The 10,308-nt window shown below is 57.6% G+C and overlaps 2 protein-coding genes and 1 long non-coding RNA gene across 8 annotated transcripts in view; 2 read left to right on the top strand and 1 right to left on the bottom strand.

Annotated features, from left to right (window-relative positions):
* The first annotated feature begins 580 nt into the window (after positions 1 to 580).
* EGLN2 (egl-9 family hypoxia inducible factor 2) lies at positions 581 to 9,648 on the top strand. Of its 4 annotated transcripts, none has more exons than XM_038528827.1 (6): positions 581 to 698; positions 1,750 to 2,822; positions 7,771 to 7,890; positions 8,298 to 8,434; positions 8,652 to 8,719; positions 8,996 to 9,648. In XM_038528827.1, exons 2-6 carry the CDS (start codon positions 1,986 to 1,988, stop codon positions 9,049 to 9,051), a joined length of 1,218 nt encoding a protein of 405 aa, XP_038384755.1. In that variant the 5' UTR covers positions 581 to 698; positions 1,750 to 1,985; the 3' UTR covers positions 9,052 to 9,648. The 4 variants fall into 4 exon arrangements, with proteins under 4 accessions (XP_038384755.1, XP_038384756.1, XP_038384757.1 ...); XM_038528828.1 differs by lacking the exon at positions 581 to 698 and adding an exon at positions 950 to 1,089; XM_038528829.1 differs by lacking the exon at positions 581 to 698 and adding an exon at positions 1,055 to 1,191.
* Positions 6,467 to 10,308, bottom strand: part of LOC476453 (cytochrome P450 2F2-like) — a 6,552-nt gene continuing 2,710 nt past the window's right edge. For both annotated transcript variants that reach the window (XM_038528825.1, XM_038528824.1), the window contains one exon: positions 6,467 to 10,177. In XM_038528825.1, coding sequence (XP_038384753.1) covers positions 9,632 to 10,177 — 546 coding nt within the window. In that variant the 3' untranslated portion in view covers positions 6,467 to 9,631. The remainder of the gene's footprint in view (positions 10,178 to 10,308) is intronic.
* LOC119867775 overlaps positions 9,691 to 10,308 on the top strand; it is a 7,779-nt gene continuing 7,161 nt past the window's right edge. The window contains exons 1-2 of one of the 2 annotated variants that reach the window (XR_005354624.1): positions 9,691 to 9,977; positions 10,091 to 10,172. This is a non-coding gene — a long non-coding RNA (uncharacterized LOC119867775). Of the gene's footprint in view, positions 10,173 to 10,308 lie in introns of both variants that reach the window. The other variant, XR_005354623.1, reaches the window with a different exon arrangement.

The following is a 10,308-nucleotide window of genomic DNA, read 5'->3' as shown; positions in this document are numbered from 1 at the left end:
CTCTGAGTAGCTTTCCTAGGTTGCTTTATTTAGATTCTCACAATTGTCCCGACAGGGCAGGGTGGAGCTGGTCTTACTGTGGCACATCCCTTCCAGTCTTCCTCCCTTAGGGACCTTCCACGGTTTCTTTCCCTCCTTTATAAAAAGTACTTAAGTAAATGACTAATGTGCACGTTTCTATACGTTTCTCTACCAAATGCGCAGACATTTTTTTTTTTTTTTTGACATTTCTCTATCACAGTCCTATTCTGGGGCTGGGAGAAGGCGGGACTGCCCATGTAAATAATATTATTTGCATGTCACTTTCCACCGCTCGGTGCTCCGAGGGGTGGGCCGGCCCATGCAAATAACGCTATTTGCATGCCCCTCCCACGTCGTTTGGCCTAACCGTTGAACTCCCTCAGGCCTTCCCGCTCCTCGCCCGTAAGGGGCGGAGCGCAGCACGCAAATGAGCCTCCCGTTGGCGACCGACCCATTTCCCCTCTCTCGGGGGGCGGGGGGGGTTGTCCTGCGCTACCTTGCTCCGCCCCGCGCGGCTCGCGCCTGCGCACGCGCGGTGTCCTCCGCGGGCGCGGTCACGTGCCCACCGGGCGAGGCGGGGGCGGAGCGTCGCGGGAGGTGGGGGCGGGGTATGGCGCGCTGTGCGGCGCTGGGCGGCTGGCACAAACGGCGGCGCCGAGGCCGGAGGAAAAAGCTCGGTGAGGAGAGCTCGGGGAGGGAAGGGAGCGGGGAGCGAAGGGAGCGAAGAATGCTCTCGGGGCGGGGCGCCGGCGCGAGCCGGGCTGGGTGTGGGGACGCGCGGCGGCCCGGCGTGGCGGAGCGCGGCGAGCCGGGGGAGGGAGGGAGGGAGGGGGGAGGGCGTGGGGGAGGGAGCGCGCCCGGCTCGCTGAGTGCCGGCCGTTGGAGCGTAGGGGTGGGGGCGGAGGGCGCGTGCCGGCGGACGGGAGGGGGGGAGGGGAGCGGGCGCGGGGGCCCAGCGGTCCCCCGGCCCGGCCGCGATCGCCTCCAGCGCCCCGAGCGGGGAGGCCCGCACCGAAGGCGGCTGGGAAGGGGGCTGGGAGGGGCCGCCTTCCCCCGTCCTGTCCCCGAGTGCGTGAACCCTCCCCCGCCCTCCCCCCGCGTCGCCGTGGACCCTCCTCCCGCGGCTGCCTTCCGTCTGTCTGTCTGTCTTAGGCCCTCCCTTCCGTCTGGGTGTGTGTGAGCCGCCGGCAGGCTTCCTCTCGTTGGGCTCAGGTTGACCCCTCCGCCCCGTTCTGTCCCGCTGTCTCAGGCCCGCCCTCCCAGCTTCTCCCCGGTCGGCTTTTCCGCTTCTGGGCCCCCCATTCTCTTTGTCTCTGGACTCCCCGGTTTGCTGTGTGTGTGGAGCCCCCCGTTCCCGCCGTGCGTGTCTGGAATCCCCAGGCCGATCTCCTGCTCCCCACTGCTCCCCCACTGCTCCAGCATTCTTTTTCTACTTTAGGTCTTCTCTGTCCTTTCTGTTTTTCTCTCTCTCTCTTCTCAGGATGCTCTCCCGCAGCCCCCACCACAGTTCTGTGTCTCTGGGTCATCTCCCCAGCCTCACTCCTCTCTCCGTGATTGTCACCCCCCTCCCCAATTCCCATGGTTTTCTCTCACAATGTGGCCTCGGGTTTGGGGTGTCTGTGTAGCCAAGTCTGCCTTCCTCTCTATTGCCCCTGCTACCCTTCACCTCTACCCCAGCTGGAGTGCCTCTAGCTCTTCTCACATTCCTTTTTCTCTTTTGCCCTTCAGCCACCCTGACGGGTCCTTTCCCAAGCCCCTAGGGGCAGCAGAGGACTTGGGGACCAGCAAGCACCCTCAGGGCCCGAGAAGAGCCTCTGCTGCCTGCCCTGCCTCACCCTGTCCTACGCCAGGCTCAGCTGCCCCGGCCCCCGGCTGCATCAAGTGGAGGAGGCGGAGGCGGAGGAGGGTGGCACCATGGGCCCGGGCCGTGCCCTCCATGCCCGGGGGATGAAGACACTGCTGCCATGGACAGCCCGTGCCAGCCACAGCCCTTGAGTCAGGCTCTTCCTCAGTTGCCGGGTTCTGTGTCAGAGCCCTTGGAGCCTGGCCGGGCCAGGATGGGGGTGGAGAGTTACCTGCCCTGTCCACTGCTACCCTCCTACCACCGCCCAGGAGCACCTGGTGAGGCCTCGGCGGGGAGTGGGACCCCCAGGGCCACAGCCACCTCCACAACAGCCAGCCCCCTGCGGGAGGGCTTCGGCGGGCAGGATGGTGGCGAGCTGCGCCCGCTGCAGAGTGAGGGCGCTGCAGCACTGGTCACCAAGGGGTGCCAGCGACTGGCCGCCCAGGGTGCCCGGCCTGAGGCCCCCAAACGGAAGTGGGCAGAGGATGGTGGGGATGCCCCAGCACCCAGCAAGCGGTCCTGGGCCAGGCAGGAGAACCGGGAGGCAGAAGCCGAAGGGGAGGGCGGCATGGGCTGCAGCAGTGGCAATGGAGAGGCCAGCGTGGGGCCGCGGGAGGAGGTGCTGCCCGCCGCACCAGAGCGCCTGGCCTTGGACTATATTGTGCCCTGCATGCGGTACTATGGCATCTGTGTCAAGGACAGCTTCTTGGGGGCGGCATTGGGTGGCTGCGTGCTGGCTGAGGTGGAGGCCCTGAAGCGGAGCGGGCGCCTGCGTGACGGGCAGCTGGTGAGCCAGCGGGCTATCCCGCCACGCAGCATTCGTGGGGACCAGATTGCCTGGGTGGAAGGCCATGAGCCGGGCTGCCGAAGCATTGGGGTCCTCATGGCCCATGTGGATGCTGTGATTCGCCACTGCGCTGGGCGCCTAGGTGGCTATGTCATCAACGGGCGCACCAAGGTAAGACTTGGAGGGCCTTGTGTGGAGGGGGGCCCCCCAGTACTTGTTTGTTGGAGACCTGGTGCTTTGAGCATCAGTGCCCTTGAAGATAGGCTTCTGGGGTCACAAAAGGATTTAGGCAGCTCTAGTGGAGTGAATGTTGGTGTTGGAGTTTGATTTGGGCTCTCCCTCCCTGGGAGGATTTTGGGGGTTGTGCACTTATTCTTTCTCCTATCCCCTATCTTTTCATCCATCCCTCTCTCATCTCTCCTTTCAGTCGTTTCTGGTCTGTCCTCTGGTCTGTCTGTTCTGTCTCCCAGGAGGAGTGGGGAGGGTGGCGGTGGTGAGGCCAGTGCCAGGCTGAGGGAGGAGGTGCTGCCTGCTGCACTTGTGCTGGACTACATTGTACCCCATGTGCCGTACTGTGGCATCTGTGGCAAGGACAGCTTCCCGAGGGTGGCACTGGCTGCCTGTATGCTGGCCTAGGGGAGGAGGGAGGGTCCTGTCTTCCATCTTTCTTATGCTTCCCATCCTAATGCTTGTCTTGTATCCTTCCCATCTTGTCTATCCGTCACTTTATTATTTTTGGTTCTGATTTGTTCTCTTGATTTTTTGTTTTTTTGTCTCGGTACCTTTTCCTTGTTTTGGAGTAGTTATTAATCTTTTCTTTTTTTGAACTCGGCTTTTTTGAGAATTTGCCAAAACCACAGACCCTGTTTTAGAAAAAATGCTTATTTGTCTATTTATGAGCAGTTGTCAGCACCTCCTGAATCTCCAGCTGCCCATTTGAGAACTGAGGGTCAGGAGCTCTGCACAAGACAGTGGTCTATTGGGCCTTTCTGGCCTCCTGATACAATAATTCTCTTCATAGAGGGGTGAGAGGGCTCTGGCCTTGAGTCCAAGGCCAGTATTATTTGGCCAAGGCCCTGTAGGGAATGCCTGCTGCACACCAGCGATGCCTGGCTGATGGCAGGGCTGTTTGCTTCCCAGCAGGCATGAGGCTGTGCTCCTGATTCGCCTCCCTCCTCCCTCTGGTCCCATCTTGGGTTCTGCCTCTGTGCAGCTTCTGTCTCCAGCTGGAGCTGGCTCAGGGACCCATGCTTCCTCAGTCCGGGGCCAGCATCCTCTCCACCCAGCTAGAACTTGTCCTACTTCCCTCTTCCTCCCATTTGTTGATAGCTTGAGAGCCAGAAGAGGCCCTTTCCTGGTCTTTGCTCCTGTGCAGGCAGGAGAGATGAGTGGGAGTTTCCCTGGCCACCAGGTCACCATCTTCACAGCATCTTCACCTCAGGTCACCCAGCCTCATAGGAGGGAGTTTGAGGGGAGACTGAGAACTGAAGCACACTTTCCTGAGCCTGTTTGCTAATCCACCAGATGGGAAAATCAGTTAAGTCCCCAGCTAGTCTTAGCAGTTTAGTTTCCGGTGAACGGAAAGTAAAGCATACAGATCTCTTCCCCTTTGGTGCCTTGGATGTGGTTGGGGACAAGACCCTGGCTAAGATTGGGGGCTGAGAGTGTTGGGACAATTTTAGCTTTGGGTGACTTCTGTTGCCCTGGGAGGTTAAGAGCAAACCAGCCTAAACTGAGAAAGGAAGGGAGGAGCGAACCCAATCACTGGAGTTCCTCTCAGTGCCCCTGCCCCAGTGAGATGCCCACTCCTTCAACGGCCAACATCTGGACTCTCTCCCCACGCTCTGAAATGAGAGTGTGGGGTGCTGAGGTGTGGGTGGAGCGGGCACAGATCACCAGTGTGGCTCAGGCCAGCAACAACCTGTCTCTTGGTCATTCCTGAATGCCTGAATGGAGCTGCTTTTTAAATTTTTTTTAAGATTGATTTTTTTTACCCATGGGAGAGGCCGAGACATAGGCAGACGTACCGCTCCCTTCAGGGAGCCTGATGCGGGACTCAATCCCGAGACCCTAGATCACAGACCCTGAGCCAAAGGCAGACGCTCAACTGCTGAGCCACCCAGGTATCCCCTAGATTGGAGCTTGTATGTTCTGTTCTCCCAACTCTCTAGTTCCTCTGCTGATGGGACTGCAGGTGGGAGAGAGTGGACTCCTACTGCCATCAAGGACAACCATAGGGAACCGCAAGGAGGGCCTGGCTGGCTTGGTTACCCCTTTAAGAGCAGCTCGGAGGTGGGGCCTGCTGTCATTGGCTCAGTCCGCAGTTTCTGGTGTGTGTGTGGGTGGGGGTGGGTTTGGCACCGTGTCACCAATAGCTTTTAATTCTGTAGTCTCTCGGTGCTCTGACACTAGCTGCCCCTTTCCTGAGATGGGTGAGGAGCAGGCTTCCATGTCACTCTGCTTGTTATCCCTTTCCCTCATGTGGGCAGGAAGTAAGTGTTTTTTGGGGGCCAGAGGATGCTCCCCTTCCCTCCCAAAGCCTGTATGTAGGGAGATTAGTGGAGTTTAAAGGGTCTCTGTCTGTGCCTAGCCTTCATGCACGATTCCCATTCCAGGCCAGAATACAGACGCTGTCCCTGCCTGCATGGCGGGAGACCCCGTGTGAGGGTGTGCAGGACAGGACTCCACGGAGCTCTGAGACCTAGAGGAAGGAGGATTTTCAGTAAGCAGCTACTGCTTGGGCACTAGGGAGACACGCCTGGCCCCAGGGGCTTCCACACGGCTGCTCGTTGGGCCAGAACTAAGTAAACAAGTACCTGGACTGATTTCCTTTCGGGAGGGGTGGAATGGAAGATCAGCCCGGATGCCTTCAGCTGGAATACTCAAGGTGCTCTTTGACCTGAGACATCAAAAACAAGGGAGGACCAGGGGAAGTATTTCAGACAGGGAAGAGGCCTTGTGGATGAACGTGGCCTGGTCAGAGAGCAGTCAGGTGGCCTAGAGAAGCTGGAGCGGAGTGAAGGGAGTAATAGTTGAGATTGGTGGCCTTGGAGGCTGGGGCTGTGAAAATATGAAATGTGTGTTTTGTATTTTCTCCTGATGCAATGGAGTCTTGAAGCGGGTTGAACAGTGAAGAGCTGGAGGAATGGGTCTGTGGCTGCTGTGTGGAGATGGACTGGCGGGGAGAGGCTGCAGCATGGGACCCCTCTCCCCACCACATCCTTGTGCAGAACCAGCAAAATCTGCTTGGATTCGATCCGGGGAGGGCTTCAGTGATTCACTGATGGCAGGCCACCCGGGCATAACCACGTTCTTTCCTCCCAGTGAGATGGTTGCTCAGAGCACTGACCCATTTATAGAGAGTAAGCAGTGCGAAGAAGGTTCTCCTGAACCCAGGGGGTGTGGGGGTCAGGGTCTTGCCCTGTTCCTGCCAGAGAGAAGCATGGCTTTCCAATGCTGGCTGGCCTTACCTAGCTGCGGCCCTACTGGCCTCTCCTTTTCCAGGGCAGGTACTGTGGAGCTTTGGGTACACATGTTTGATGGAGACCGTTCATGCCCGTGTGAGCCCTGGGAATAATGTGTTGGAAGAAGGCTGAGAAGTCAGTCTGGCCTGTTCTGGAGTGCTAGGCAAGCTTCCTGTTTGGGCAGTAAATGCCCATCTTTTTGATGTGGAATGTTTATCTCAGGGCTGTGACCCACAGATGTAGCTGAGCGTTAATGAGGAGCAGCAGCCGGCTGTCTCTGGCCTGGAATGGGTCACGGTGTCAAGACAGATGGTCCAAGGAGCTGGAGGGTCTGCATGCCAGGACTCCCCCTTTGGCCTTATGCAGCCCTCCCAAGTGGCTTAGACAAAGAGTAGAACAAGGACTTTTTTTTTTTTTTTAAACATCATTTCAGCCTGCGCTTTGGCTTTCAGTCACATGGCAGGCACTGTGCTTGGTGCCTTCCCAAACGTTTGTCGTACTCAATTCCCACAACTGCCTGGGAAATAGTTTATCAGCTCCATTTCACAGATGAGGAACCGGAGACCGGAAGCAAAGTCTCCAGCATGATGTTACAGCCGATGTGGCTGCCCTGGGCCTTGAACCTGGGAGTTAGGGCTGAAGGAACGCCTGGACCCTTTCCCTCACCCCACATCCACTTTTCTGTTGGCTCCCCGATGAAAAACAGGCCCCATGAGCAGCTGAGGCCCAGGCCTCCACATAGTCCAGGGGGATGGCAGCCAGCAGGGAGAGGAAGTCAGAACCCTGCGGCTAGACCTGTACACACACTGGCCACGGTCTGGGGGAGTCAGGAATCTCCAGAGGGCTGTTCTCAGAGGAGGTGTTTATTAGTCTATTTAATGGATGAGGCGTTTGCGGCCCATTCAGGTGATGGGACGGTCAAGAACTACCCAGCAGTTATCCTTGGAGTGGGGGCTAGAGGGTCAGGTTTTAGTCACATTCACGGTTTTGGTACTTGTTTGTAGGATTCACAGAAGTTATTTAGTGGGGATTCTTTGTAGTCAAGGGCAACAGTTCTCAGCATTGCTGCACATTAGAATTATTTGGGGAACCTTTAAAAATTCCAGGTTCTACCTTAGATCAGGTATTTCTGAATGTGAGATGGGCCTGGGCATCAGCATCCCAGGTGATCCCATACTGAAGCCAGGGTGAAGAACCCCTGGTGCAGGGCTATGAGGCCACATCCCTCCTTACCAGAAAATATGTACACTGGTTTTATTCTGATGGGTCTGAAGTAGGGGGAGGTTGGGTTATCTTTAAAAAATAAAACCCTGAGTTACTCATTGAGCCCCATCTGGGTGCCAGGATCTGGGGTGCAATGTGCACGGGTGTGTGTGTGTATGTGTGTGTGTGTAATGACCACCACCTTTTCTTTGGTGATGACAATTTGAAAATACAAAAGTGTCCTCATGTGCAGTCATGTAGTGGGCTATCAAGGCCCAAGAGCTGTTTCTGGTAGATGGTGGCTTGGCTGATGAAGGTCTGGCGCCTGGAGAAGCCTTTGGCAGTGTCCAGGGAGAGAGAAGGGGCTGGGAGGGGTGAGAGAGGAGGTAATGGCTGCTTCCCCAAACGTCCTTGCCTAGCCCCGTAAACCCATTCCCATCTGTCTCTGCCAGGCTATGGTGGCGTGTTACCCAGGCAACGGGCTGGGGTACGTGAGGCATGTTGACAATCCCCACGGCGATGGGCGCTGCATCACCTGTATCTATTACCTGAATCAGAACTGGGACGTCAAGGTAGGGGGTGGGAGTGGGAGTGAGGGTGGGGATCAGGGTGAGGTGGTTGCATGCACTCCTTTTTGCACTCCCAGCTCAGTTTCTAGCATTCTCCCATTCCTGTTCTCAGCCACAACGGGGCAGTGCAGCCAGCCTGCTGGCTGGTTCTTCCTGGGAAGTGGGCCTCCTTGTCTCCAGCTGACCGGCTGCTGGCAGCACCCCCCAATCCCTTTTCCTGTCTCTAGTAGCTTCCTACCCTGCTCCTTGGTGATGCAGACTCTGGGCTGTCACTCACTATTAAGAGCCTGAGTGGTGGGAGGGAGTGATATGAGCAGCTGCGGCATCCAGAGCATGGGCTCCAGAGGGCAAGGCAGAAGCTCCAGGCTGGACCAGCCAGCTTCCTGCCTCATCCTCTGGCCTGCCCTCAGGTGCATGGCGGCCTGCTGCAGATCTTCCCTGAGGGCCGGCCTGTGGTTGCCAACATCGAACCACTCTTTGATCGGTTGCTCATTTTCTGGTCTGATCGGCGGAACCCTCATGAGGTGAAACCAGCCTATGCCACCAGGTATGACGGATACTTGTGGGGATGTGCTCAGGTGTCCTGCTCTGTGCCAACAAAGTCTTGTCAGACCCCAGGAGTGGCTAGGAAGTGAAGTGCTGAGAGGGGCCTAGGCGGGAATAGAACCAAGCTCAGAAGGGTGGACTGCAGTGTCATCGTGGAGGTGGTGGCTGGAATTGAACAGTGATCCCTAACTGCCCTTTGGGGCTGCTCTGGTCCCCAGGTACGCCATCACTGTCTGGTATTTTGATGCTAAGGAGCGGGCAGCGGCCAAAGACAAGTATCAGCTAGGTACCTGCTTCCCAAATGGCATCCCTTCTCTCAGGCCCTTCCTATAGTCTGTGTACCTCACAAGGCCTCAAGTCCCTTTATTCGCTTTATCATTCTCTTCCTACATTTTGTGAGTCTTTTTTTTTTTTTCCTCCCCTCTGCCCATCTCCCCTAGACAGCCCTTTCTCCTGGGACCCCTGGCATGAGCCCCATCCCTTGTGGTCCTCTCCATATTTCCATGTTTTTCTTGGCCTCTGTGTCCCTTCCCTCATGACTGTCTCCTTGTCTCACCCCTAGCATCTGGACAGAAAGGTGTGCAAGTACCCGTGTCACAGCCGACCACGCCCACCTAGGGGCCAGCCCCAGAGCTGCATGGACAGACAGCTTGCCCTGACTTCGGGAGAGCCTTTGGCCCCGTGCTGCAGGCCCAGCAGCCCACCAGTCTTGGTGCCTGCTCCTTTTCTGCCACCGCTGCTGCTTCCAGCTTTGCCTCTGTCCTGCCTGGTGTGGAGGGCTCCGTCTGACGCTGAGGACCAAGGAGGAGGAGAAACCTCTGCTGCCCTGGGTTGGGGGCTGAGGTGGTGACCCGGGCAGGGGCCAGTGTCGGGAGCTGCCATCACTGGAGCTGGGGCCCTGTGGCTTGCCCTGTCTGGTTGTGCTCCTCTTATGTGGAGAGTTGGAAGGAGGCATTGCCACCTCCCACCAGGATGCAGGATTGGGGGTTGGGGGTGTCATGGCCTCTTGCTGGCAAAGGTTTGTTGGGGGGACAGTAGCCCCAAGCCCCCCACTCCTCCAGCCTGGAATGTGAAGTGACTCCCCAACCCCTGTGGCCATGGCACCTGTGGACTAGGCTGCCACTGTGTGGGCAGGAGAAAAGGTGCCAGGAGGAGCATGGGCGTGAAGAGTCCTGTCAGCCAAGAAAGAAATAAAAGTTTACCTCAGAGCTGCAATCCTCTGATTCTCCTGCTTCCACTTACTGGTAAGGAGACCCGTCCATCTGCAGTTAAGGGCCTTTATTGACCAGACGGGGTAAGGAGGTCTGGGAGCCAGTGAACAGAGGGCAGCTAAGCCTGCCCTCAGCGGGCCACCAGACGGAGCTGGAAGGCTGGGGGGATGTTGCCCAGGCCAGTGCACTGTGGGCTGAGGTCGATGTTGGCAGGGTTCCCCACTGGGAGCAAACAGAACCGCTGCAGGATGGCGGTAAAGAAGAGGAAGATCTCCGATCGCGCCAGGCCTGCTCCCAGGCACATCCTCTTTCCTGAGGACACAGGGATGCAGGGTGGGAACCAGGCACCCTGGGGCCTGCCCAGCCTTGTCCCCTCCCTCCTGGCCCAGACCTGGGGCAAAGGGCATGAAGGCATCATTGGTCTGAAACTCGCCCTTGTCGTCCAGGAAATTCGTGGGGTTGAAGCAGTCTGGGTCTTTGAATTGGGTGGGGTCCCGATGTGAAGACACAAGCAGAGGAATCACAAAGGTACCCTGGGGGGTGGTGCACAGGGGTTACCCCAAGGACTTGGTTAGCCACTGCCTTTTATCCACCCAAGCCCCCATTTAAAAGCCATGGGAAGGTGGGCCTTCTCTCCTGCTCCCACGGTTGTGACTTAACATTG

Source organism: Canis lupus, chromosome 1 (assembly GCF_011100685.1).
Source record: "Canis lupus familiaris isolate Mischka breed German Shepherd chromosome 1, alternate assembly UU_Cfam_GSD_1.0, whole genome shotgun sequence".
Taxonomy (NCBI): Eukaryota; Metazoa; Chordata; class Mammalia; order Carnivora; family Canidae; genus Canis; species Canis lupus.
The sequence above is the reverse complement of the archived record's forward strand: the minus strand, read 5'-3'. Positions and strand labels throughout refer to the sequence as shown.

What these genes read in the sequence shown, in the direction of transcription:
- EGLN2 (XM_038528827.1), top strand. Translation starts at nt 1,986, where the DNA reads ATGGACAGCCCGTGCCAGCCACAGCCCTTGAGTCAGGCTCTTCCTCAG. An exon ending in AAACCAGCCTATGCCACCAG is followed by an intron (nt 8,435 to 8,651) that starts GTATGACGGATA and finishes TCTGGTCCCCAG; the next exon opens with GTACGCCATCACTGTCTGGT. An exon ending in CAAAGACAAGTATCAGCTAG is followed by an intron (nt 8,720 to 8,995) that starts GTACCTGCTTCC and finishes TCTCACCCCTAG; the next exon opens with CATCTGGACAGAAAGGTGTG.